The following is a 24,015-nucleotide window of genomic DNA, read 5'->3' on the forward strand; positions in this document are numbered from 1 at the left end:
AACATGCCTTAATGACTACCAAATGGTGGCTTTGACATCCACCATCATGAAGTGCTTCAAGAGGCTGGTCATGATGTGCATTAACTCCAGTCTCCTGGAAAACCTTGACCCACTGCAATTTGCCTGTAGCTGAAACAGGTCGACAGTGGATGCCATCTCCCTGGCCCTACACTCATCTCTGGAGCGTCTGGACAGTAAAGGCACCTACATTAGACTATTGTTTATGGACTGCAGCTCTGCCTTCAATAGTATAATTCCAAGCAAACTCATCACCCAACTCTGAGACCTGTAACAGAAGATACAGGAGTCTGAGGGCACATACCACTAGGCTCAAGGACACCTCTCTCTGCAACTGGATCCTTGACTTTCTGACCAACATACCACAATCAGTGAGGATAGGCAGCAACACCTCCAGCGTGATTATTCTTAACACTGGTGCCCCACAAGGCTGCGTCCTCAGCCCTCTACTCTACTCCCTATACACTCATGACTTCATGGCCAGATTCTGCTCTAACTCCATCTACAAGTTTGCAGATGATACCACTGTAGTGGGCAGTATCTCAAATAATGATGAGTTGGAGTACAGGAAGGTGATAGAGAGCTTAGTGACATGGTGTCATGACAACAACTTTTCTCTCAATGTCAGCAAAACAAAAAAGCTGGTCATTGACTTCAGGAAAGGGAGCAGTGTACATACACCAGTCTACATCAATGGTGCTGAGGTTGAGAGCTTCAAGTTCCTGGGAGTGAACATCACCAATAACCTGTCCTGGTCCAACCACGTCAACGCCATGGCCAAGAAAGCTTATCAGCGTCTCTACTTCCTCAGGAGGCTAAAGAAATTTGGTTTGTCTCCTTTGACGCTCACCAACTTTTATCGATGCACCATAGAAAGCATCCTATCTGGATGCATCACAGCTTGGTATGGCAACCGCTCTGCCCAGGACCGCAAGAAACTGCAGAGAGTTGTGGACATAGCCCAGCACATCACATAAACCAGCCTTCCCTCTATGGACTATGTCTATCCCCTCACTGCCTTGGTGAAGCAGCCAGCATAATCAAAGACCCCACCCACCTGGGTCATTCTCTCTTCTCCCCTCTCCCATCAGGCAGAAGATACCTGTATACCTGAGGGCACATACCATCAGGCTCAAGGACAGCTTCTATCCTACTAAGACTATTGAATGGTTCCCTTATACGATGAGATGGACTCTACCTCACAATCTACCGTGTTATGACCCTGCACCTTATTGTCTACCTCCACTGCACTTCCTCTGTAGCTGTGACACTTCATTGTTTTACCCTGTACTACCTCAATGCACTGTGTAATAAATTGTTCTGTACGAACGGTATGCAGGACAAGGTTTTCACTGTACCTTGGTATGTGACAATAATATACCAATACCAGTGACCAGCTCTTTTGTTTTGCTGACATTGAGGGAAAGATTGTTGTCTTGATACCATGCTGCTAGGCTTTGTCTCCTTCCTGCACTCCATTACGTCATTATTTGAGATCTGGCCCACTACAGTGGTGCTATCTGTGAACTTGTAGATGGAGTTAGAGCATAATCTGGCCACATAGTCATGAGTGTATAGGGAGTAATTTAAGGGGCTGAGGATGCAGTTTTGCAGGGCACCAGTGTTGAGGATAATTGTGGCGGAGCTTTTGCTACCCATCCTTGTTGATTGCAGTCTGTTGGTCAGGAAATCAAGGATCCAGTCGCAGAGATAGGCGCTGAGTCCTCAGTCTAAGAGTTTGGAGATGAGTTTGTTTGGAATTATGGCATTGAAGGTGGAGCTATAGTCAATAAAGAGTAATCTGACGTAGGTGACTTTGTTATCCAGATCTTTCCAGATATGAGTATAGGATGAACGAGGTGTTGGCTGTCTTGAGGCCATAAATGCAGATAAATCTTTTGTATCATCCTTACCGATGGATGAGGTATCCAAAGACTAGAGGGTGCTAAATGTATTTTTTTTAAGAAGGGCTGCAAGGACAAGCCAGGGAACTACAGGTTGGTGAGCCTAACATCAGTGGTGGGTAGGTTACTGGAGAGGGGCAAGGATCTATCTGCATTTGAAAAGGCAACGACTGATTACAGGTAGTCAGCACGGCTTTGTGCATGAGAATTGCGTCTCAAATTTAACTGAGTTTTTTGAAGAGGTGACGAAGAAGATTGACAAGGGCAGGGCGGTACTCTGCATGGGCATTAGCAAGGCTCTTGACAAGGTACCTTATGGTAGATTGGTCTGGAAGGTGAGAGCACATGGGATGCAGGGTGAGCAAGCCAATTGAATGCAAAATAGCCTTGGTGGAAAGAGTCAGTGGGTGTTAGTTGAAGGTTGTTCAGATTGGAGGCCCGTGACCAGTAGTGTACAGCAGGGATCGGTGCCAGGTCCCCTGTTGTTTGTCATGTATATTAACAATTTCGATGAGAATGTAGGTGGCATGATTGCTATGTCTGAGGATGATACTAAAATTGGTGATGTGGTGGACAATGGAGAAGGTTGTCTAAGATTACAACAGGATCTAGATGAACTGGAAAAGGAGGCAAACAAGTGCAGATGGAATTTAACTTGGACAAATGCAGTGATTCCTTTTGGGAAGTTAAACCAGAGCAGGACTTGCATGGTAAATGAAAGGGCCCTGGAGAGTGTTGTGGAACAGAGAGATAGAGGGGTCGAAGTCCCCAGTTCCCTGAAAGTGGCGAGACAGGTAGATAGGGTGGTGAGGAAGGCGTCTGGCACTCTTGCCTGCATTGGTCAGGCCATTGAGTACAAGAGTTCGGATGTAATGTTACAACTGTACAAGAGGTTGGTGAGACCACACTTGGAGTATTGTGTGTAGTTCTGGTCACCCAGCTATAGGAAGGATGTCATTAAGCTGGAAACGGTGCAGTAAAGATTCACAGGGCCTGGAGGGCTTGAGTTATAAGGAGGGATTGGGTAGGCTTGGGCTTTTATCCCTGGAGTGAAGGAGGCTGGGGGATGGCATTATAGAAGTTCATAAAATCATGAGGGGCATAGATAAGGTTAATGGTCACTGTCTTTTTCCTAAGGTAGGCAAGTCTACGACGAGAGAGCACATGTTTAAGGGAAGAGGGGAAGGATTTGAAAGACCTGAGCAATTTTTTCACACAGAAGGTGGTGGGTTTATGGAACAAGCTGCCAAAAGAAGTGGTAGAGGTGGGTACAGTTACAATGTTTAAAAGACATTTGGACAGGTCTATATATAGGAAAGGTATAAAGCGATGTGGGCCAAATGAAGGCAAATGGGAATAGTTCAGGAAGGCATCTTCATCGGCATGGACAAGTTGGGCCCAAGGGTCTGTTTCCATGCTGTATGACTCTGACCAATTTATTCCTACTCTTTTTTTTGTCTGTTAAGCAATCCTTAATCCATGCCAGTACATTACCCCCACCCCCTCCCCATGCTCGAATTTTGTTCAGTGACCTCTTGTCTGGGCACCTTATTGAAGGCTTTCATAAAGTCCAAAGCATCACATTCCCCTATTCCGTTCCACTAATCACAACTTCAGAAGGTATGATTCCCCTGTCATAAATCCACGTTGACCCTGCCCCATCCTATTATTGTTTCTCAAGACCTTGGTTAATAATAGATTCTAGCATTTTCCCAAGTACTGATATCAGGCTAACGTGTCTGTAGTTTCCCATTTTCTCTCTCTCCACCCCCTCAGTTTCTCAAATAATGCTACTTTCCAAATCTATGGGAACTATTGTAGAAATCTATGGAATTTTGGAAGATGACAACCAGTACATTTTCCATAGCCGTCTCTCCAAAATCTAGGGATACAAGTCATCAGATCCTGTGGATTTATTGGCTTCCAGTGCCATTTATTTCTCGAGTACAACTTTTTACTTATTGTAACTTCATCCAGCTCATTCATTCAAGACCTTCTGTAAATCATGACTTTTAAGGGATTTGCGTGCCCTCTTCCATGAAGGCAGACACAAAATACTTGTTTAATATCCTTATTTGCCCAGATATCTTTTCCTGTCACAGTCTGTAAAGAAACCACTTTAACTTTTGTTGATCTGTTTCTTTTTATATATCCACAGAAGCTTTTGCAGTCTGTTTTCATGTCTTTGTAGATTACTCATTTGACAGCTATTTATATTTTCTTTCTGGAAGCTCTTTATCTTAATATTTTTAAGTCAACGAATACATTCAAAGTCTAACAAATGGAAAATAATAAAAGCATATTTGCACTTAAGTACTGTATGTTAGTGGTTGTAGGGTGCTTTGAGGACATACAGCATTACATAAGAAACTGCTGCAGTACACAGGAATAGTTATTTTTCCCTTACCTCTTGAGGAGTGAGCTAACCTGTTACAGGTGCTGTAAAATTCTGATATGCTATTGAAGTTCTTTCTTCCACTGTTTAAATAAAGATGTGCAGGTCTGTTAGTATCTTACCCATTGTCAAATGTGGTGCGTTGCTTTGCTTTGTTCTGAAGTCACTGTGGATGATATAAAGGCATGATATGAAATAAAACGGCACGGTAGTGTAGTGGTTAGCGCGACGCTATTACAGCGCCAGCGATCGGGGTTCGATTCCCGTAGCTGTCTGTAAGGAGTTTGTATGTTCTCCCGTGACTGCGTGGGTTTCCTCCGGGTGCTCCAGTTTCCTCCCACATTGCAAAAACGTACGGGTAGGTTAATTTGGGTTTAAGTGGGTGGTGCGGACTCGTTGGGCCGGAAGGGCCTGTTACCATGCTGTAAATAAAATTTTTTTAAAAATTTAAAATTTAAAGTTTCATTTCCCCAGTCATGATGTGGAATTGCCCAGATTCTCTCACTAGGGGAATATTACGGAGTCAATACTAAGGAGCCAAGGCTTGCTTATCACATCAGCATAAATTATCTCAGATTTAAGTAAATAATCCAGGCCAATACTTGTGCAGTACCACAAAAATTCTTGTATTGTCATTACTGCTGTATTTTGGGTTAGGTTTTAAACTAAGATCCTGCATGCCAGTTCAGTTGGACATTAAAATATCTTGTGTCAATGTCAGGGAACAGCTGGGAATTCTCCCAATGCACTGGCCGATATTTCTTGCTTAACTAATAACATCAAAAAAAATTCAGACCTCTTAATGTTACATGTGGATTTTTGCTTCTATATTTTAACTGTCAATTTCTAAAATAAAAATTGTTTCTGTACCTATATCATTCAGTACTTCCTTCTGTAGCTTTTACCAATAGTCATTAAATGTGAAACCATGCCAAAAAGCTGCTCATTGGAAGTGCAAATTCATATGGTCAGCTGCAGTTTGATTCTGCTTTATGCTGGGGATCTTTGAAAAAATTCCAGCACGCTAGTTAAACATGATCTCCTTTTCCTGAATTGGTTTTCAGTGGCCCATAGCAATTTAGGCTTTTTCATGTACTTATTAAATAGATATCAAAAAATTATTCTCAAGGTATTTCCCCACAATATTTTTGAGCATTTTTGTTAAGTTTAGTTCATTGATTTCTAAAGAAAAATGCAGTTAAGATGGTCCAAGCTTTCAATAACCAAATACTCATAAGAATAATATAAAAGCAAAAAGCTGGAGATACTGGAAATCTGAAATAAAAACAAAATACCAGAGGTTATTGGAAGGTTGAACAGCATCTGTGGAGAGAGAAACAGATTTAACATTTCAGGCCAATGGAAGAGCAGTGATTCAATCTAGTGTTAACTCCATTTCTGTCTCCAAAGATTGACCCACAGGGTGTCTCCAGCATCTTCTGTTTTTGTTTCATAATGATAATATTCATCCTTTCCACCTTAACTTTATGTTGGTGTGGCATGGGAAAGAAAGGTAGAGCTATAAACAAGAACCTCCTTTCCACAGAAATAACAGATGTGTCATCTGAGGTCCACAATTTTATTTTGTCCCACTTGGCTTGGAGGTCATGGTTTTGAAAATGAAATAACAGCATCAAAAAAAGTGTTTACTTTGTGAGGGCAGAGATTAATCGCTGATAAGAGCACCAATCGCTCTATTCTGTTTACATGATATGCGCTGGGCAGACATCTAATGATTGATTTTGCACAATTTCACGATCTATATTAAATTAAATCACAAAGACTAACCTCTACTCTTTCCATTGATATACCCAACAACAATAATATTATCATTCAATGCCTTCATAGCCTTGTTTCATACTAAATAATTCAGCAAATAACTAAATCCATGTTTGATTAATATTAAGTAGGAGCCATTGCAGGTGGTGGCATAAGTCTTTACAAAGTAACTTTCCCATTTGAATCTGTCCTCTTTAATGTGATGCATATAATCTGTATCCATGGTCTAATAAGCTCCCAATTTTTTTCTAACAACTTGTAAAGCAAAAACTCTATTTTAACCATGATGGTTATCAGATATACTTTGCAGATATCAATAAAATATTTAGTTGACTTCCTTCTGCTCCTTTAGTCAATTGAAACCACAATTCATAGTTCTTCATCAAACATTTAATTATCTGTGGTTATATCTTTTGCGTATATCTTAGTCACCTTCACAACTAGAAAATCATTTGTTTCTCATTAAAAGTTTTTGATGGTGATGTGAAGTATACTTACTAATGTCAATAAAAATTGGGCAAGGAAGGTTGTGTAAATATATTTATGTAATAATGCCAGGTAGGCCTGAAAGACTAGAATGGAATCTGAGTTTCAGTAAAATTGTAAAACTTTATTTTTGGGCTGCTTGTTGTCTGAATCTTTGTCAGTTTCACAACTATCTTCCAACAGCCTATTCTGCTTTTAACAAATATTAATTTGAATTACATTTACCTACTTACATGCAGGGCTATTTCTGCCAATTGTTCAAAGTTTTGTTTATTCTACAGAACAACATCCAGTTAGATGGATCATAAACTACCAGCATTTAGCACCAGTATTTTTCTGCAATAGGTCTAGAAAGAGATAATGACTTCACAGAATTATTGTAACTGTTCGATCTGGAGATGATGTTGTCCAGAAGATTCTTCGGAAGTCAAGAAGGAGGCAAAAATCTTACCGTTACAGCCACTTTATTAGATGTTCATCAGGTAGTGTCAGTTTGTAATAGCAAGTAAGGTAAATAAAAAAAGTAAACAAAGGAACTTGTCTTCCTGCTCTCCCTTTGTACTGCAAACCAGTCTGACTGGTTAGATAAGGGAATCTTCTGATAACAGCCTGTGAAAAGGTACAGTTTGAGTCACACTTCAGTTTTAGAGGCAAAGAAACTACAGAAGTATGGAGCCAAATAGACTACAAGTTACTAAAAGTTTACAATCAAACAGGTGATTATACAAACATATAAGCAAGCGTAGAGAAAGCTAAAACACAAAACCAACTATCTGGACCCTAATCCAACATAATTTACAGTGTTCCCTCATGGGATAACAGTGCATTTGCTAAGGATATTGGCGGGTTACTTAGCATTATGGGATGCTGATTGAATCTGATTCTGTGCTTAGCTGGTACAAACATATGCATTTTGAAATCTTGGTGAACAGGAATCCAGGGTTCGATCTAAAGCCTCAGTATGCTGATGCCAATTACAGTGAGTGCCAGTATTTTCTGCTTTATAATGACGTATATTTCAAAACCAGTTGAAAGTTTGTGACTTACCTTCTTTTACACAGGAGAGCTTCCACCTCCTTACAGTCCAGTGGCTAGTCCCGATGTTGGAGGAGTCCCAGTAATAAACTGTCGTGTTTGCCATTCCCTGATAAATTTGGAGGGCAAGCTCCACCAGCATGTTGTTAAATGCACAGTTTGTAATGAAGCCACGGTAAGAATATCTTAATATTATATAAAGTTGTGACTGAAAGGTGGCATGCAATAAAATATGGATTGCCTCTGAATGCATAGTTAATTTTCTTTTATAAGTGAATTACATCTGATAATTTTCCAACTTTCAAGCTTAACAATTGCTTTTATGCCTTGTGTATATAAAAGAAAACATGAAAACTTATGGATGTGGAACATATTAAAGGTTTTCCCAAAGTTTTTGTGTTACTAATATTATAAGGAAAGTTATCCTGAAGTAATTCTGTACAATACTAGATAAGACAATGTTCTATGTTCCTGCTTTGCTATTCATTATGTAACAATTTTTCACATCCATACTCTTGTTCATCTGCCATTCCTTAGTTTTTCTAAATCCCATGAATACAAATCACTTTTTGTGATGGGAGCTTTTTTACCATGTGAAAAAGTTGCTGCTGTACTTCCCTAGGGATTGGATCTGCAATGATCCCATAATTTATTATTATCTGTCAACCATCCAGAAATAATATTTATTCTGGATGCAAGGTAGATTCGGATAAAACTTTAGTTTCTTTGGAGAAGTTTTAATTGTTGATTTAATTATTATCTTTTTTAACCAAGGATATCAGTTTGGAACTTGTGGATGAGGAAATGCTAAGGGATAGTGTGGGTATACCAAAGTTCCTATCATTAATTCCTAAATACTTCCTCTTGTCACTCAACTCTGATATCCATTTACCAGCTGCAAGACCAGGCAGCTGGAATAAAAATAGTAATTACATAGTAAGAGGAATATCATAGGCAGAAGCAGTAATTTGGTATGTAATAAATTTAATTCAAGACTAATCATCAAGCATCTGGAGGCAATCTCATTGGGGAGGCACACCCCAACCTCCAGTAACCATTGAGCACTTGTGAACCTACATGTGTACATAATATGCATGTATTTAATATTACCCCTTCAGAATCCTTCAAATTTAAACTCTCGTTTATGCCCCTGTCTGTAGTCATTGTGAAATTTTGATTTGATCTTCTTACTCTTCCATCATCAAAAAATAAATGTACAACTTGTATCAGCTGTCTTAATTTATTGCTAGCCTCTTCTGCTACTCTGAAAATGTGCCATTAATATATAAAACAACATGTGCACCATTGCATGGCTAAGTTAGTTAGCATTTCTGTAAGTGTACACTTTCTTCACCTCCCCTTCCTGATTTTTCTCAGTTCTTTTAATACTTACCTGGGCATAACACTCAAGTTCCCAGTTGTTACTGTTCCATGCTGTAAATGATCTTGGTAAGGAGTAGAGAGCCAAGGTTGCTGGTAACACTAAGTTATGTCAACAATGAAAGCAGAAAGTTCCATTGCCAGATTATGGGGAAGAATAAGGTCACCCATGTTTGCCACACAACATGCATCATCTTTTTTTTACTCAATGGTAATGAACTTGGAACTGTGGAAGAATAGTGAGATTTAGACATCCTTATACATAATCCCATTAAAAAAAATAAATAGTGGGTAACTTTGTACTAAAGTAAAAACGCTAATACAAACTGTTGTTTATTTTTAGGAAGCTGGAAAACAAAAGGGTAGGGGTTACTCTGCAAGTGTTGAATGTGCTGTTTGGAGTGCAGTATTCAGTACTGGACATTACATGGTATTGGCAATAGAGGGGATGTAGTGAAAATTCAATATAACAATATAGAGTTAAATTATGAGGACAACTGACATAAACTGTATATTTCTTGATTATGGAAGACTAATAACTGATAAAATCAAAGTTTTAGAATGACTACATACAGGGAATATCCCGGAATTTAAATTTGATTGCTTTTGAAGAAGCAATTTAAACAGATAAACAGTTCATGCATGTCTTGAAAGTGCTCAATGATGAGTGGAGACTGTGGCATGCCCATGTTGCCTTCTTAAGCTTGATTTGTATCCATTCTTGGGTGTATTCTGTGGTGGAGAGATTTGTTTTTATTTTTCCTGGAGCTTACCCAACTAAGTGTTGCAACTTAAGTGGAAGATCTGTAGAAACTGCAGAAAAACAATGTGTCTGCTTCCTGGAGAAAGGACTGCAGATGCTGGAATCTAGATGAAAAACACAATGACGCTGGAGGAACTCAGCAGGCCAGGCAGCATCCGTGGAGAAAAGCATCCTGAAGAAGGATCCTGACCCGAAACGTTGACCATCTGCTTTTCCCCACGGATGCTGCCTGGCCTACCAAGTTCGTCCAGCATCATCGTGTTTTTCATGTGTCTGCTTCCTTTTGTTTTCCGTGACTCTTCTACTTAAGATGCAAAGGGCAACTTTATAGGACGATATCTGGATAACTATTAATCAGTTCTGTCAGAAGAGGTTATGTAATTTGTCTTTGATTTCTAAAAATACATGATTATTGGTTTGTATTAATTAGTTACAGGGCTGGCACTGGCTCTGCATATACATTTGTTTGCCTGTACTGTGTGTATCATTGTGTGGTTTGGAATATCATACTAAAATGATACAAATCAAATCTTGAATCATTTTGGATATTCAAAAATCTTGGCGCATAAACATTTAAAGAATTAGTTGGTTGCTACTCAAAATTCTATTGCAGCAACTGCTTTATTCCTAGCAACATTCCTACCAACACTATGCAAAAAGCTGTATCTTTATTGAACATGTTTGTTTTGTATGTGACTAAAGGGGAACATTATATTCTGGCAGGGATATACTTAATCCATGTTTATTGAGGCCAAAGAATGTTCTTGAGTCCAATCCTGAAGATCAATACCAAGATTGAGGAATTGTTTTAGTAGAAAATATGACATCATTCCTGGCTGTTGTTTTTAAAATATCCAGGGTCAAGGGCATTGCAATCTCATTCGTAAATAACTGAATCCACAGGAAACTACATTTTTTTTCTCTTTATTTAAGCTCTATACACCCACTGCTTCATTTAAGATGGCTTGGGATTTTAAACCCCTCTGCCACAAGGAAGTGCTGACCAGAGGCACACTAATGGTACTACTACTTTAACCTCTCTTTTGGAAAAACCCCACTGTTGTAATCTAATGGTGAATGGATCATTTCCTCTGTCCATCCAGTTAACCCTTGCCATGATATACCTTGGACTAGATTTGATGTGGTCTACCATTGACTAAGTGTAATCAGGGCTTTACTGCTGGGGATGTTTGCCTGAGAGAAGATTCTGCCCCTGGTTCCACCTGTAATGTCAATAGCTTTGGAGAGTTTTGCAGAGATGGCATTTTTGGTCATCTAGGGTGCCTGTTGTAGGTGGTCCAGGTCTCAGAATCTTTCAGGAGGACAGAGAATTACTGCTGCATGTAGATAATGAACTTTCTGCTGGGTTTAGTTTCTTGATCATCAAACCCTCTTTTCTCAAGGTCCTAGACAGTGCTGGAATTTTGAGGATGATAGTGACTAGCTGGAAGGGCATGCTGAGATTATTCTGCAACAGGATATAGATTGAATGAGTGGGCAAAAGACTGGCAAATGATGTTTAATTTGGGGAAGTGTGAGGTCATGCACTTGGGTAAGAGAAATCAAAAGGCAGATTATTATCGAAGTGGAGAGAGACTTCAAGTGAGTGAAGTACAGAGGGGTCTTTGTGTTCTTAGTGCATGCAATCCAAAGAGCTAGCAGGCAGGTCCAACAAGTAGTTCAAAAGGCAAACAGCTCTTTAGCCTTCATTACAAAAGAGTTGAAGTTTAAGTATAGAGAGGTTTTGTTGCGATTGTACAGGGTGTTTGTGTAGCCTCACCTGGAATACTCTATAGAGTTTTGGTCCTCTTACCTCAAAAGATATAGTAGCTTTGGAGACAGTCCAAAGGAGATTCACCAGGCTAATTCCTGGGATGAAATCATCATCCTAATATTAAATAATTCAGACCTGTATTCCTTAGAGTTTAGAAGAATGAGAGGAAACTTTATTCAAACATGTAAGATCCTAAGGGGACTTGATAGGGTAGAGGTTGGGTTGTTTTCACTAATGGGAGACTCTTGAACAAGGGAACATGATTGCAAGATAAGAGACAGGTAACTTAAAACAGGTATGCAAAAACTTCTCTCAGAACGTGGTGAATCTCTGGAATTCTCTGTTCTGGAGGATGGTGGAAGTACAGGTTAGGAGCTGTGGGCTTGCTATGTTGGTGCCAGAAGAGTGACAACACTTGCGGGCTGCTCCCAGCACATTCTCAGTAAGACACATTTCACTGTGTGTTTCAATGGATGTGTGACTGTTATGAGACAAGTTGGAGGTCTTGAAGGTAAAGGACTCTGAACACAGTCTGGCAAAGAAGGATTTTATTTACAAAGACAAAGGCGGGAAAAGGTAATGAGGGCAACACACGCACCAGAAAATCGCGACGGGGTAAAACACACACACCACACACACACCCCGAACTAGGTACAAACAATCAAGGAAAAACACTATGTTACCCGCTGCCCATTGACTCAGTGCAGGCACAGCTCCATGTCCCCGGGAATCCTAACTTAAGATGCTTCTAAACCTGTCGAAGTGCACAGCTTACCAGTGGTCTCTCCAGCGTTGTTGCACGATTCCTCTGGGGTAACAAAGAGGCAGAACCAACACATGGAGCACTCTTTATCATGCTGGAGGGCTGGGGGTGGCCCAGCCCAGGTAGTTCAAACAGGCCAGTGGCCCGGGTAAACGCAGAGGTGTTTACCGAGGCCAGTCATCAGGTGTGCCCTGATGGATGGGGATGGAGCCAGGCCTCGATTGACAGTGGTGCGGCTTTCGACCAGGTGCTGGGCCGTGCTGTCACGTGACAGCCTCGGCCCTCCACAATACAGTGACTAATAAATAAATATCTTATTTCAAGTGGAGATGGATAAATACTTGATAAGTCAAGGGCTAGAGGGGTTTTGGAGAAATGGCACAGAAGAGGAATTGAGACTTCTTCTGTGGCCAACCATTAAATGGTGGGGCTGGATTGAAGGGCTGATGGTCCACTCCTGCTCTTGTTTTCTTGTATTTTAAATGTACGTTACCAATTGCTGTTGAGAAGGGAGTGGTGATCTATCTTTTTGAACCACTGCAATTCTTCTGGTGAAAGTACTCCCACAGTATAATTGAGATTAGAGATCCAGGACTTGGACCCAGTAATGATGAAAGAAAGGCAAAGTATTTCCAAGTTAGGGTGTTGGTGTTCCCCTACACTGGTTGCATTTGCCCTTCTTAGTGATGAAGGAGCTGTCAGAGCAGTCTAGTGAATAAGTGCAGTGCATTTGGCATATGGTGTACATTTCAGCCAAGGTGTTTCAGTGGTGCAGGGAATGAATATTTAGGGTGGGGTATGGGTTGCCAGTCAAGTAGGCTGCTTTGTCCTGGATTATGTTGAGCTTTTCCAGTGCTGTTGGAACTGCATCTATTCCATCAAGCCTTCTGCTGTGTAGTGAGTAGAAAGGTTTTGAAATAGGAAGTAAACCACTTGCTGCAGGACATGTAGCTTTTGGCTTGCTCTTGTATCCACAGTTTTTATGTGGATGGTCCACTTGGGCTTTTGGTTAATGGGAACCAACAGGATGTTGATGGTTGGAATAGTTTGAGTATCTCTCATTGCAAATGGTTATTGCCTGAATTTGGGGAGGTGTGGACTCAGGAAGGTGCAAATTCATGTGGATATGGTTTTTGGGATTTCATAAATGTTACTTGCCACATATCAGCTCATGCCTGGATTTTTTGTGTTTTGCCACATGCAAGCACATACTGCCTCATAGCCTGACAAAAGTAGCAGTGAAAATGCCGGAATCTTAGTTGAAAGATGAGACTTTGTGTCCATGAGGACGGTGCTGTTGTCACTCCTATTAACTGTGTCATAGACACATTCAGTTACCTTGGGTAGATTGGTCAGGAAAAGATATTGTAGCTTTATGTGTGGGCTTGCTCAACGTCTACTGCAGACTCAGACTGACATATTTGTCCTGCGGGATTCAATGGTGATTCTACTGAGACACTCTTCGTTGAAATTTTGAGGCACACCTGCAGTGATGTCCTGGGGCTGGGTTGATTGATCTCCAAAAATCAAAACTATCTTCCTTTGTATGAGGCATATGCATCATCTACAAAATGCACTGCAGTTGGTCACCTACATTACTTCGACAGCATCTCCAAAGCCTGCTGCCTTAATTACCTAGTAGGACAAGGGCATCAGGTGCGTGGGAACACCATCTTCTGCAGGTTCTTCTCCAAGCTGCACACGATCCTGATATAGAAAGATAGCACTGGCCCTTCATCAGCAGAGGTCTAAATCACACTGGGTACACCCTCACCAGAAGGACTGCAGTGATTCAAAAAGATTGCTCACCACTAATTCTCATGAACAATAAATGCAGGCCATGCCAGACATGCCCAGATTTCAACAATAAATGAAAAATGAACTATTTGTAATTTTCATTGAAGTCCCCTCACCCAGAGCACATTCTGTGACCTGGCTGTATTTAGTGGTTCCTCCAAGTGATGCTCAACATGGAGGACCACTAATTTATCACCTAAGTCCACATTTTACCTGATGCCATGAGACATTCATGGGACCTAGAGTTGATGTTGAGGACCCCCAAGGTACTCCCTACTGGCAATTTATTACTCGTGCTAAGATTAAGTTTGATTGCCCACGATTTGTTTTTACAATACTGGTTCATAATCCAGAGTTCAAACATTTTATATTTGCGATGTGATAGTTAGTCTCATTGGAATCCGGCAAAATTATTGGGGTAAATTCTTGCACAGTCCAAACCACATCCATATTGTATTTCTAAAAGCTCCATGTTCCTAAGTCAACCTTGTTCAGAAAGGCAAGTGCTTGTTCACATTGTTTTTTTTAAGCCTAATCTGTGATTAAGTGAACAGTGAATGTGCAAAATAATTAGACAATTGCACTATATCATCCATAGTTTTTTATAGGTTGGCAGGATACTATGAAGTAATGAATTGCATCTTTTAAATTGTGGACTTTTATGTATAGGGACTAGAATGCAATAGAGCAATTAGTTTTTATTAGTGTACTTGGCGTTGTTTCTGTAAGGACCTGGTTGTGCAATCAGTTTTGCAGCATTTGAGATTCTTTATAGTGTATTAAATATCACAGTGCTGATTCATGATCCATAGTATGACTGCCTCTGTCTTTTTAAAACTGGCTGGCAAAACTCAGTTTTGCACTGTGCTATTTATTCTCCTGGGAATACTGCAGAATTGTCTGTATTTGTTCTTCCAGCAGGTGTCTTCCATCCTTATTGCAGTTCTCACTTTGTTCAGATTTTCAAAGAGAGAAGTCCTACGTATATTTATTTTGCCAGTATCTCCTGATGGAACTGATTTGTTAATCCAGCAGAATCTTTTGTTTTCTCAGTTCTAACTTTTGTATTGTGTACTTCTGTACTTGGTACATAATAATATGAACAAATCATGTAAGATTCTTGATTTGTAGCATGATATTTGAACTAGTTAAAAAAAACTTTTTTCTTTGTTAAAGCTGTGTTCCTTTCTTTTTCCCCCAGCCAATCAAAAACCCTCCAGCAGGAAAGAAGTATGTACGATGTCCTTGCAATTGTCTCCTTATTTGCAAGGACACATCACGACGCATAGGATGTCCAAGACCCAACTGGTTGGTATTAAGCTGCATTCTAATTTTTGGGGCTTCAGTAGCCATTCTTAAATTAAGAACTTGCTGAAATCTTAAAATATGTTCTTGAGCAAAAAGGGATATATGTCATTATTTTACTGAAACTTAACAAAGTTAATGAGATAAATATTTCAAAATGAAGCAATAACAATGCTTTATTTGATTTTGTGATATCTTTTTTCTCCTTTTTTGCACTGTTTGTTTATTTTGTGATTTATAGTAATTTTATGTCTTCTTGTTTTGCTGCAGCAGTACCATGCAATTTCATGACAAAAAGTTAGTGATAATAAACCTGATTATGCTTCTGAAAATTGCCGCTTATCCTTTGACATAATGATGAAAGAGTAACAAGCTGTCTAATCAAACTGTGTTGGTAAAATGTCAGAGTTCTGCGGATAGCATTTAGCAATGTGCAGTTTTTAGGAGCACAATAAGTTATATTACTTCCAACAAACCCTTCCCCCTCTCCCCACCAATTTACACCCCCCCCCCCACCCCCCACCATCACCACCGATTTCTTCCTCACCTCTGTTCTTTTTTTTTGCCATTTAAGGAGCTCCATACAAATAGCTTGAATTGAGAGTTCCCTTGGAAATGTCCAAAAGTCTGCATAATTTAAATGAAGTAACACAGGTTAATGAAGTGAACACAAATCCAGATGGATTAAAAATTTGCAGCTGTAGAACAACAGGCAGTAATGAATCAGAATTCTGGAAATGCACCATGTTTTTGTGATTTAACAGATCGCTGGTCTGTGATACATCTGTCATCAACATTCTACCCAGCAATGAAAGATATAATCTACGCTAAGATGTTTTCACTGCTGGTCCTTAAACCATTTTATTTTTACTTATAGACCCATTAAAATGTAATCATCAAAGAAAACCTGCCACTGCTATGTTATAGCCACCCCATTGTTTCGCTGTCTGCAATGTCTGAAAGTGGCATTTCGCATAAAAGTGAAAGTTAAATGTGCATGCCACCACAAGGGGATGCCCGTCATATCAGGCAATCTGTAGTAGATCCATATTGTAGCAGGCAACAACGTCTTCATGTTCTTAAAAGAAGTCATCAGCTGCACTAAGCCACAAACGGAAAAGGATTGCACTGTATTTATATTCAAATATATCTGATTACAGAACTGTCATTATACCTTTCCCCACTTTAAGAAAAAGAACACTGAGTGGATTTCTTTAAATCTGAAAACCATGGCTAAGCTTTGCATCCATAGAATGGCTCCAATGACAAACCAGCAGGACTGTTTTGGGTAGAAACCGGTGTATCTGTTTTTTCCATTGTCATCAGCTCTACCTGTGTAAAATACTGTCGTGGAAAGCAAATGCTTTTTTCAATCTACTGTAAAAGTTGAATGATACCACATATTTAAAAAAAGAATGCTGTGTAAGTTTAGCATGATAACTTTACTTTTTTCTTCTCAGACAGTTGTATCTCTGGCCAAGGATACAACTAATTGGAGTTTCAATCCATTCTCTAGTAAAGTTATACAAACTGGGAGAAAATAGTTTTAAAAAAACTTTGCAGCATACATGATAGCATATTGTGATAATTGCACATTCTATTAATGGTGATTACCTCTGCTAAGTACCCTTAAAACAGCCTTTGTTTCACTTACAGACATACAGTGCTTTATCATAATGGGACAGGTTGCTCTGGATCCAGCCCATGCTAAACTCACATTGCCTGTCTAGATTGCCTGTTCTAGATATGAAGGGCCAGCCAAGCTCACTCTCCATACCCGAGAATCATCCCACAAAAAAGGATCCTGAGGTTTCACCCCAGAACACCCTGACAGTAACGAGCTGTCAAATGCCTTTTGAACTATTTTTAAATACCTCTGTCAGAAATGTCATAGAGTTATACAGCATGTAAACAGGCCCATCGGCCCAACTGTTCCATGCTGAACAAGATGCTCTATCCAAGCTAATCCCATTTGCCAGTGTTTGGCCCATAACCTTCTCAACTTTTCCAATCCATGTACCTGTCAACTGTCTTTTAAAAGTTGTTATTGCACCCGTCTTAACCACTTCCTTTGGCAGCTCATTCCACATGGATACCACTCTTTGTGTTTATATAAAAAAAAGTTGCTTTTCATGTTCCTCTTAAATCTTTCCCCTTTCAACCTATTACCTCCAGTTCTTGATACCCCAGCTCTGGGAAAGACAGTGTGTATTCACCCTATATGCCCCTCGTGATTTTATACACCTCTATAAGATCACTTCTCCGTCTCCTACACTGTAAGGAATAAAGTTCTAACCTGTCCAACCTCTCCCTATAACTTGGTCCCTCAAGTCCTGGCAGCATTCTTATAAGTCTTTTCTGTACTCTTTCCAGTTTAATAACATCTTTCCTATTGCAGGGCAACCAAAACTAAACACAATACTCCAAGTGCAGCCTCACCAGCATCCTGTACAACCACACCATGACCTCCCAACTTTTGTACTCATTGCCCTGACTTGTGTAGGCCAGCGTGCCAGAAGTTGCTTTCACCACCCTGTCCATCTGTGATTCCACTTTCAGTGAATCATGTTCTACAACACTCCCCAGGGCCCTGCCATTCACTGAGAAGGTCCTACCTGGATTTGACTTTCCAAAATGCAACGCCTTGCACCTATCTGAATTAAACTCCATTTGCCATTCCTCGGCCCACTTACTCAGCTGATCGAGGTCCCCCTGTAATTTTTGATAACCTTCTTCATTGTTCACTATACCACCCATTTTAATGTCACCTGCAAACTTACTAACCATATCTTGTACATTCTTATCTAAGTCATTGATGTAGATGACAAACAACAATGGGCCCAGCACTGAACCCTGAGGCACACCACTAGTCATGAGCCTCTAGTCTGAGAAACAACCTTCTTCCATCACCCTCTGCTTGTTTAAAAACTGTTCAAGTAAATTTTCATTTATGAAAAAAATACAAATGTAATTAAAATCACCATACACTACTAGAAATTATTTTTTACGAAGTGAACCACTCAACCCCAGCTTCATCCATTCAGATAAATAGGTGATATTTTTTCTGCCAACCATCTCTGGCATAAAGCTGAGGGATAAGAAGTACATTTGATCCCTTTGCTCACTGCATCTGTTCTCTTCTATTGAATTCAGTGGTAGAGTGAGATGCACCAGCATCTGACCTCCAATTTTTCTCCACACTTCAACGTGCAGGTACAGAAGGTGGAGTAGAGCTGAAGAGTAACTAAAGGTAGGCAGTGCTTCTTCATGAACCACCAGCTAAAGGTCATTATGATTTGGCCCAATGAAATGTCCTAAAGTGCTTTACAAAATACATAGCCAAAAATAAAGCTATTTGATGAACAGCTAGTTAAGTGATCTGGAATTCTTGTGAAATTTGAATGTCACACCAAGGAATGTGATATTAAGCATCTTAAAAGGTTGTTTAATCTTGCTTTTGCTTTTTCTATAGTTTCTTCTGCTTCCTCTTTGCAAAAATAAACTTTTGCAGAGTCCATAGGGTTTGTTCTGCTTCATTTAAGGAGTTGTATGTTAAGAATATAAGGTAGTTGTAGATAGGAGGGCTATTAATACCATCTTAATTCCTCCTTCCTACTAGCAGCTTTCTTTACATAGTGTTGCACTCTTCCCATCAAAAGTCAATTCATGAATGTTCGCTGTGATAAAGTAATGTATTCAGCCATAAAGACATTTCTTCTTATTCAGACAATATATTAAATTGATTCCCTCTCATCACTGATTCCCCAATAGAATGAAAAATATTTTTTGTCTATTCATTGTTAGAACTCATTTGGCTGGGTTCTCAACAATTTAGAATATTTAATTGAGAGGGAAGTTGGTAAGGGGGCTGAGTTGCTCATTGAATTCATCTGGAAAGGATTTGCTCATTGTAGATGTTGATGATACTGTATGTGCCAAAAGTTGATCCAGAATGGTAGAAAACTTCTTCTGTTGTCAAGACTTCCAATATGCATCCTGAACTCAGGCAGCAGAATGCCATTGTCTGCTGTTTATTAGGTGCTCTTTCAGCTGGCTCTGAATCTTTTTATAATCCAGAGAAATAGTATCTTGAGATTCTAGAGAAATTAACTTCTTTTGCAGATTTATTGAAGATTGTCATTTACACTTATTGTGGCTATTCAAATTCAATAAAGTGACACAAACATAATTAATATGCACACAAGATAGTATTGGTATTACAAGCAATATTTCATTTTATTGTTAATTGATTACATTTTGAATTGCTGTTTTTGTAGATAATTTAAATCATTGTTAGCAGAATGTACTTAGAACCATAGAACAATACAGCACAATACAGGCCCTTCGGCCCACCATGTTGTGCTGACCTTCAAACCTTGATCAGATCTTGGCTGGAGTCAGGTAACATCCAAAATTCCAGCATCTGCAGTTTCTTGTGTCTCCAAGATGTAGTAATTGATTTGATCATGACATTCAGATGTGGATTTATAAAGTGGGTCATTTGTTCAATTGTATTGCCACCAGCATTTGATACAACCTTGGCCTTTTGGCGAAATAACTGTGGCCCACCTTTTTCCTTCATAAATGTTCAGGTTACTCTTGGCAGTAATGAGTCTTTCCTTGTGCTTCAATCTTTTGTTGTCATGCCACATGTCAGAAGTTTCTTTAATAGCTTAGAGCTTGCATTGTGCTCTAAGGCACTAAATGAGTGAAGAACTCTACAATCTATTTGTTTATTATAGAAGTTTTTTTTAACCATTCAATTTCCATTCTTAAGCTCTCCCCAATTACCTTTATATCTTAAATTTGGACTGTTCAATGTAGCTGTAGCTCAGGTGGCTTGATTCTGTTTCAGTAAACTCTTCAACTATTTAGATAAATTGTTTAGCCATACTGTCTCAATAGATTAACTATCTTAAATTATTAACAAAGAAGTGACTGTTATAAAGTTCTGCAGTGTTGCAAATGGTAAAATCACTATATTGGAAGGGTAATGCGGGTTTCTATGACCATGCAGCTTGGTTGTTTTTAGCTGGTATAGTTGATCTGCACATCAAGAATGGAATAAGTAGTTGGGAGGAAGGTGAAAAGAAAGAACTCATATACCACCTTATGAACTGATAAAGTGGAAGATGAGGAGGAGGAGGATGATGTTGAAAAGGGTGAAATTAATTTGGAAGAGCTTACCCGCAAGTTTATGCCAAATGCGCTTGCTGTCCTCCCTATGCTCATCCCATGTATCAGTGAGTAACTGTCTGGTAAGCTCTTGCTATGGAGTCCCTTGTGTAGGCTGCTTTATCTCTCCCTCATCTTGTCAGTGTCATGGTCTATTATGAGGTAATTTCTTCTCTCTGCCTTGTCCCTTATTATATTTATCCAGATCACATTTTGCTTAATTCCATTGCTCTGTTGGATCTGTGAGTAATGATGTGAGCACAAAGCCCTGTGGCTTAAGGATGTGGGACAGTGTGATAAGCTACTCACTATTTTCTACTTGACAGAAATATTATGGTGAAAACTTATGTTTCTAAGAGATGAACTTCAAGGTGCTATCAGAACTTTCAAGAGTTACAATGATACTGCCAGATGCATTTGCAGAGAATATACTGTGATGACAATGATCACCAGACTTCATTATCTTTGTATAATTTATCTGTTTCATACCATTATCTGTTATGTCTGACTGAGCTAAATGAAGCCTTCAAATTATCCTCATCGGCTGTGACGTAGCAGCATGCTGCATTTGGTACTGCCATTTCTTCTCCTTTTGATCGTAAGCAATTAATTTGTCATTGAATTACATATGTTTGAGTCTTAAGATATTTACCTTCAGGGCCATAGCTGTAGAATGTCAGGGCTGATGTACAAGGAACTAACTTTAGTGGACTACAATGCACACAAGAATGAATGTAAAGAATTCTAGAATTATCATCAAAAATTATTCACAGATAACTAATGTAGCGCTTGTTCCCTACAGCAGACGCATAATTAATTTGGGGCCAGTGATGTTGATCCCAGAGGAACAGCCTGCTCAGCCTGCTGTGCCAGTCCAACCTGAAGGTACACGTGTGGTGTGTGGACATTGTGGGAATACCTTTCTGGTATGTATGGGGTTAATAATGGGAAGAATTAGAGAGTGGATAATGATGAATAAATCACAACAACTTATGGTGCCTTTGACTTGCAAAACTTTCCCAAACACTTCTCAAGGGTGTATTCAAACTATTAGAAACATAGAAACACCTACAGCACAATTCAGGACCTTCGGCCCACAAAACTATGCCAAACATCTCCCTACCCTAGAAATTACTAGGCTTACCCATAGCCCTCTATTTTTCTCAGCTCCATGTACCTATCCAATAGTCTCTTAAAAGACCCTACTGTATCCGCCTCCACCACCGTTGTTGGCAGCCCATTCCACGCACTCACCACTCACTGAGTAAAAAGCTTACCCCTGACATCTTCTCTATACCTACTCCCCAGCACCTTAAACCTATGTCCTCTTGTGGCCACCATTTCAGCCCTGGGGAAAAGCCTCTGACTATCCACCCGATCAATGCCTCTCATCATCTTGTATACCTCTATCAGGTCCCCCCTCATCTGCTGAATCATTTGAGATATTAGGGCTAATAATTAAGAGCTTGGAAAAAGAAGCAGGTTATAAGGAGCATATTATGGGAGCAAATGAAGTTGAGAAATGTGGAGGTTTAGAGAACAAATTTCCAGACTTAAGGGGCTTGGCAGTTGAAAGTGCAACCACCAATGGTGGGATAGTGACGTGTAAGGAAAACTAGGGACCAGAAGCAAATTTAGTCAGACAGCATAGAAATAGGCCCCTCATTGCACCTTGTCCACTTCGACTTTAAAGGGCCTACTTATAATCATATTTTCCAGCACTTGGCTAGAAGATATCTATGCCATTGTGTTTCAGGTGCTCATCTAAATATCACACCCTCAAGCTGTGCACCCTCTCCTATCCCTTGCCTTATCCTACTCCCTGCCCTACCTATGTCCCTTTATAATTCCATATCAGCAGCCACACCGCCCCCCATGCCACCACTGAGCCTCCACTTCAAGAAAAACAAACACAGCATATCCAGTCTCTCTTCATAGCTGAAAAGTTCCATCCCATGCAAGATCATGGTGAATCTCCTCTGCATCTTCTCCAGTACAACCACACATTGTTCCAGCTGTGGCTTAACTAATGTTTTATATGGTTGTACCATATCATTACGTTCTATGCCCCAGCTAATGAAGACAAATATCCCATATACCTTCACTACCTACTCTACTGTGCTGCTTACTTCAGGGATTTTTAGACAGCTACACCAGGTCCTTTTATTTCTCAATACATCCTTGTGTCCTACCAGTCATTTTGTAAATCCTTACCTTATTAATCCTCCCAAAATTCATTATCTCACATTTTTTCAGGATTAACTTCCATCTGCCATTGCCTTGCCCATTTTACTGACTCATCAATGTTGTTCTGTAGGTGACGATTACCTCCCCACTATCAAAAATACCAACAATTTTCATTTTATCTGTGAACTTGCTAATCATACAATCACACCCAGATCATTGACGTATCCATTGAACAGCAGGTGTCCCGATGTACTGATTCCGTTGGGTACACCACTGTTTTCAGGCTTCTAATTGCAAAAATAATCCTCTACTGTCGCCCTCTGCCGCCTTTCACTGAGCCAAGTTGCTTTAGATCCTATGGAATCTAACCTTTCGGACCAGTCTCTCACATGGGACCTTGTCAAGTCCACATAGATGTCAATTCAAGTTCATATAGACATCAACTGCATTGACCCCTCAACATACTTAGTTATCTCTTCAAAAAATTAATTTAAATTAACAAGACAGGATTTCCCTTTAACAAGGAGACGCAAGAGACTGCAGATGCTGGAGTCTGGAGCAAGAAAACAAACTGCTGGATGAACTCAGTGGGTCAGGTAGCGTCTGTAAAGAGAAATTGAGGGTCAGCATTTGAAAGAGTAGAGGAGCTATCTCTCGCATGAAAATAAGATTCAATGGCAGATGAACGTAGGCAGGGGGCAGACTTGGGTTGTACTACAGAGGTGGAAATAGGCACAGCAGAGAAGTCTAGAACCACGAAAATTGTGAACAGCCTGGTTCAATTTGAAACGAAGGATGGGCAGTAGCTAATGAATAAAATTTGTGGCCAGGACCTAACAACCTTACCTGGGAGATCCTGACCTGAAATATCCATGAAGTGAAACAGATTTGTATCAACCTGGATCGTAAGGAAAGAGCACACATCTGCTATAAAAGTGGTTCATGGCTACAGATACTGGAGTCGAGGAAAGGGACTCAGGAGGTCTTTAATGTGTTTGGTGGAAGGCAATAGAATTTAATAGACCAAATGATGAAGGAGCAGAGAGAATTGTGGGATTAACAGCATAAAGTAAAGGAGAGAGGGCAGAATTGATAGCACAATATGTGGCATGCTTGAACAGAACAAAAGCTATATTAAAGGACCTGCCTATCGTGAAATTAAAACATAGGAATGCTGACTTCTGGCTGAAGCTGGGAAAAATGACAGACATTCATTGTCTTTATAAGTATTTCACAGCAGGTTTGATGGGAAGT

At 39.8% G+C, this 24,015-nt stretch overlaps 1 protein-coding gene across 1 annotated transcript in view; it reads left to right on the plus strand.

Annotated features, from left to right (window-relative positions):
- Nucleotides 1-24,015, plus strand: part of pip4p2 (phosphatidylinositol-4,5-bisphosphate 4-phosphatase 2) — a 63,424-nt gene that overhangs the window by 9,813 nt on the left and 29,596 nt on the right. The window contains exons 2-4 of the mRNA XM_052023293.1: nucleotides 7,644-7,792; nucleotides 15,296-15,402; nucleotides 21,377-21,500. Of these exons, the coding sequence (XP_051879253.1) occupies nucleotides 7,644-7,792; nucleotides 15,296-15,402; nucleotides 21,377-21,500 (380 nt within the window). The remainder of the gene's footprint in view (nucleotides 1-7,643; nucleotides 7,793-15,295; nucleotides 15,403-21,376; nucleotides 21,501-24,015) is intronic.

Source organism: Pristis pectinata, chromosome 9 (genome assembly GCF_009764475.1).
Source record: "Pristis pectinata isolate sPriPec2 chromosome 9, sPriPec2.1.pri, whole genome shotgun sequence".
In the NCBI taxonomy this organism is placed as follows: Eukaryota; Metazoa; Chordata; class Chondrichthyes; order Rhinopristiformes; family Pristidae; genus Pristis; species Pristis pectinata.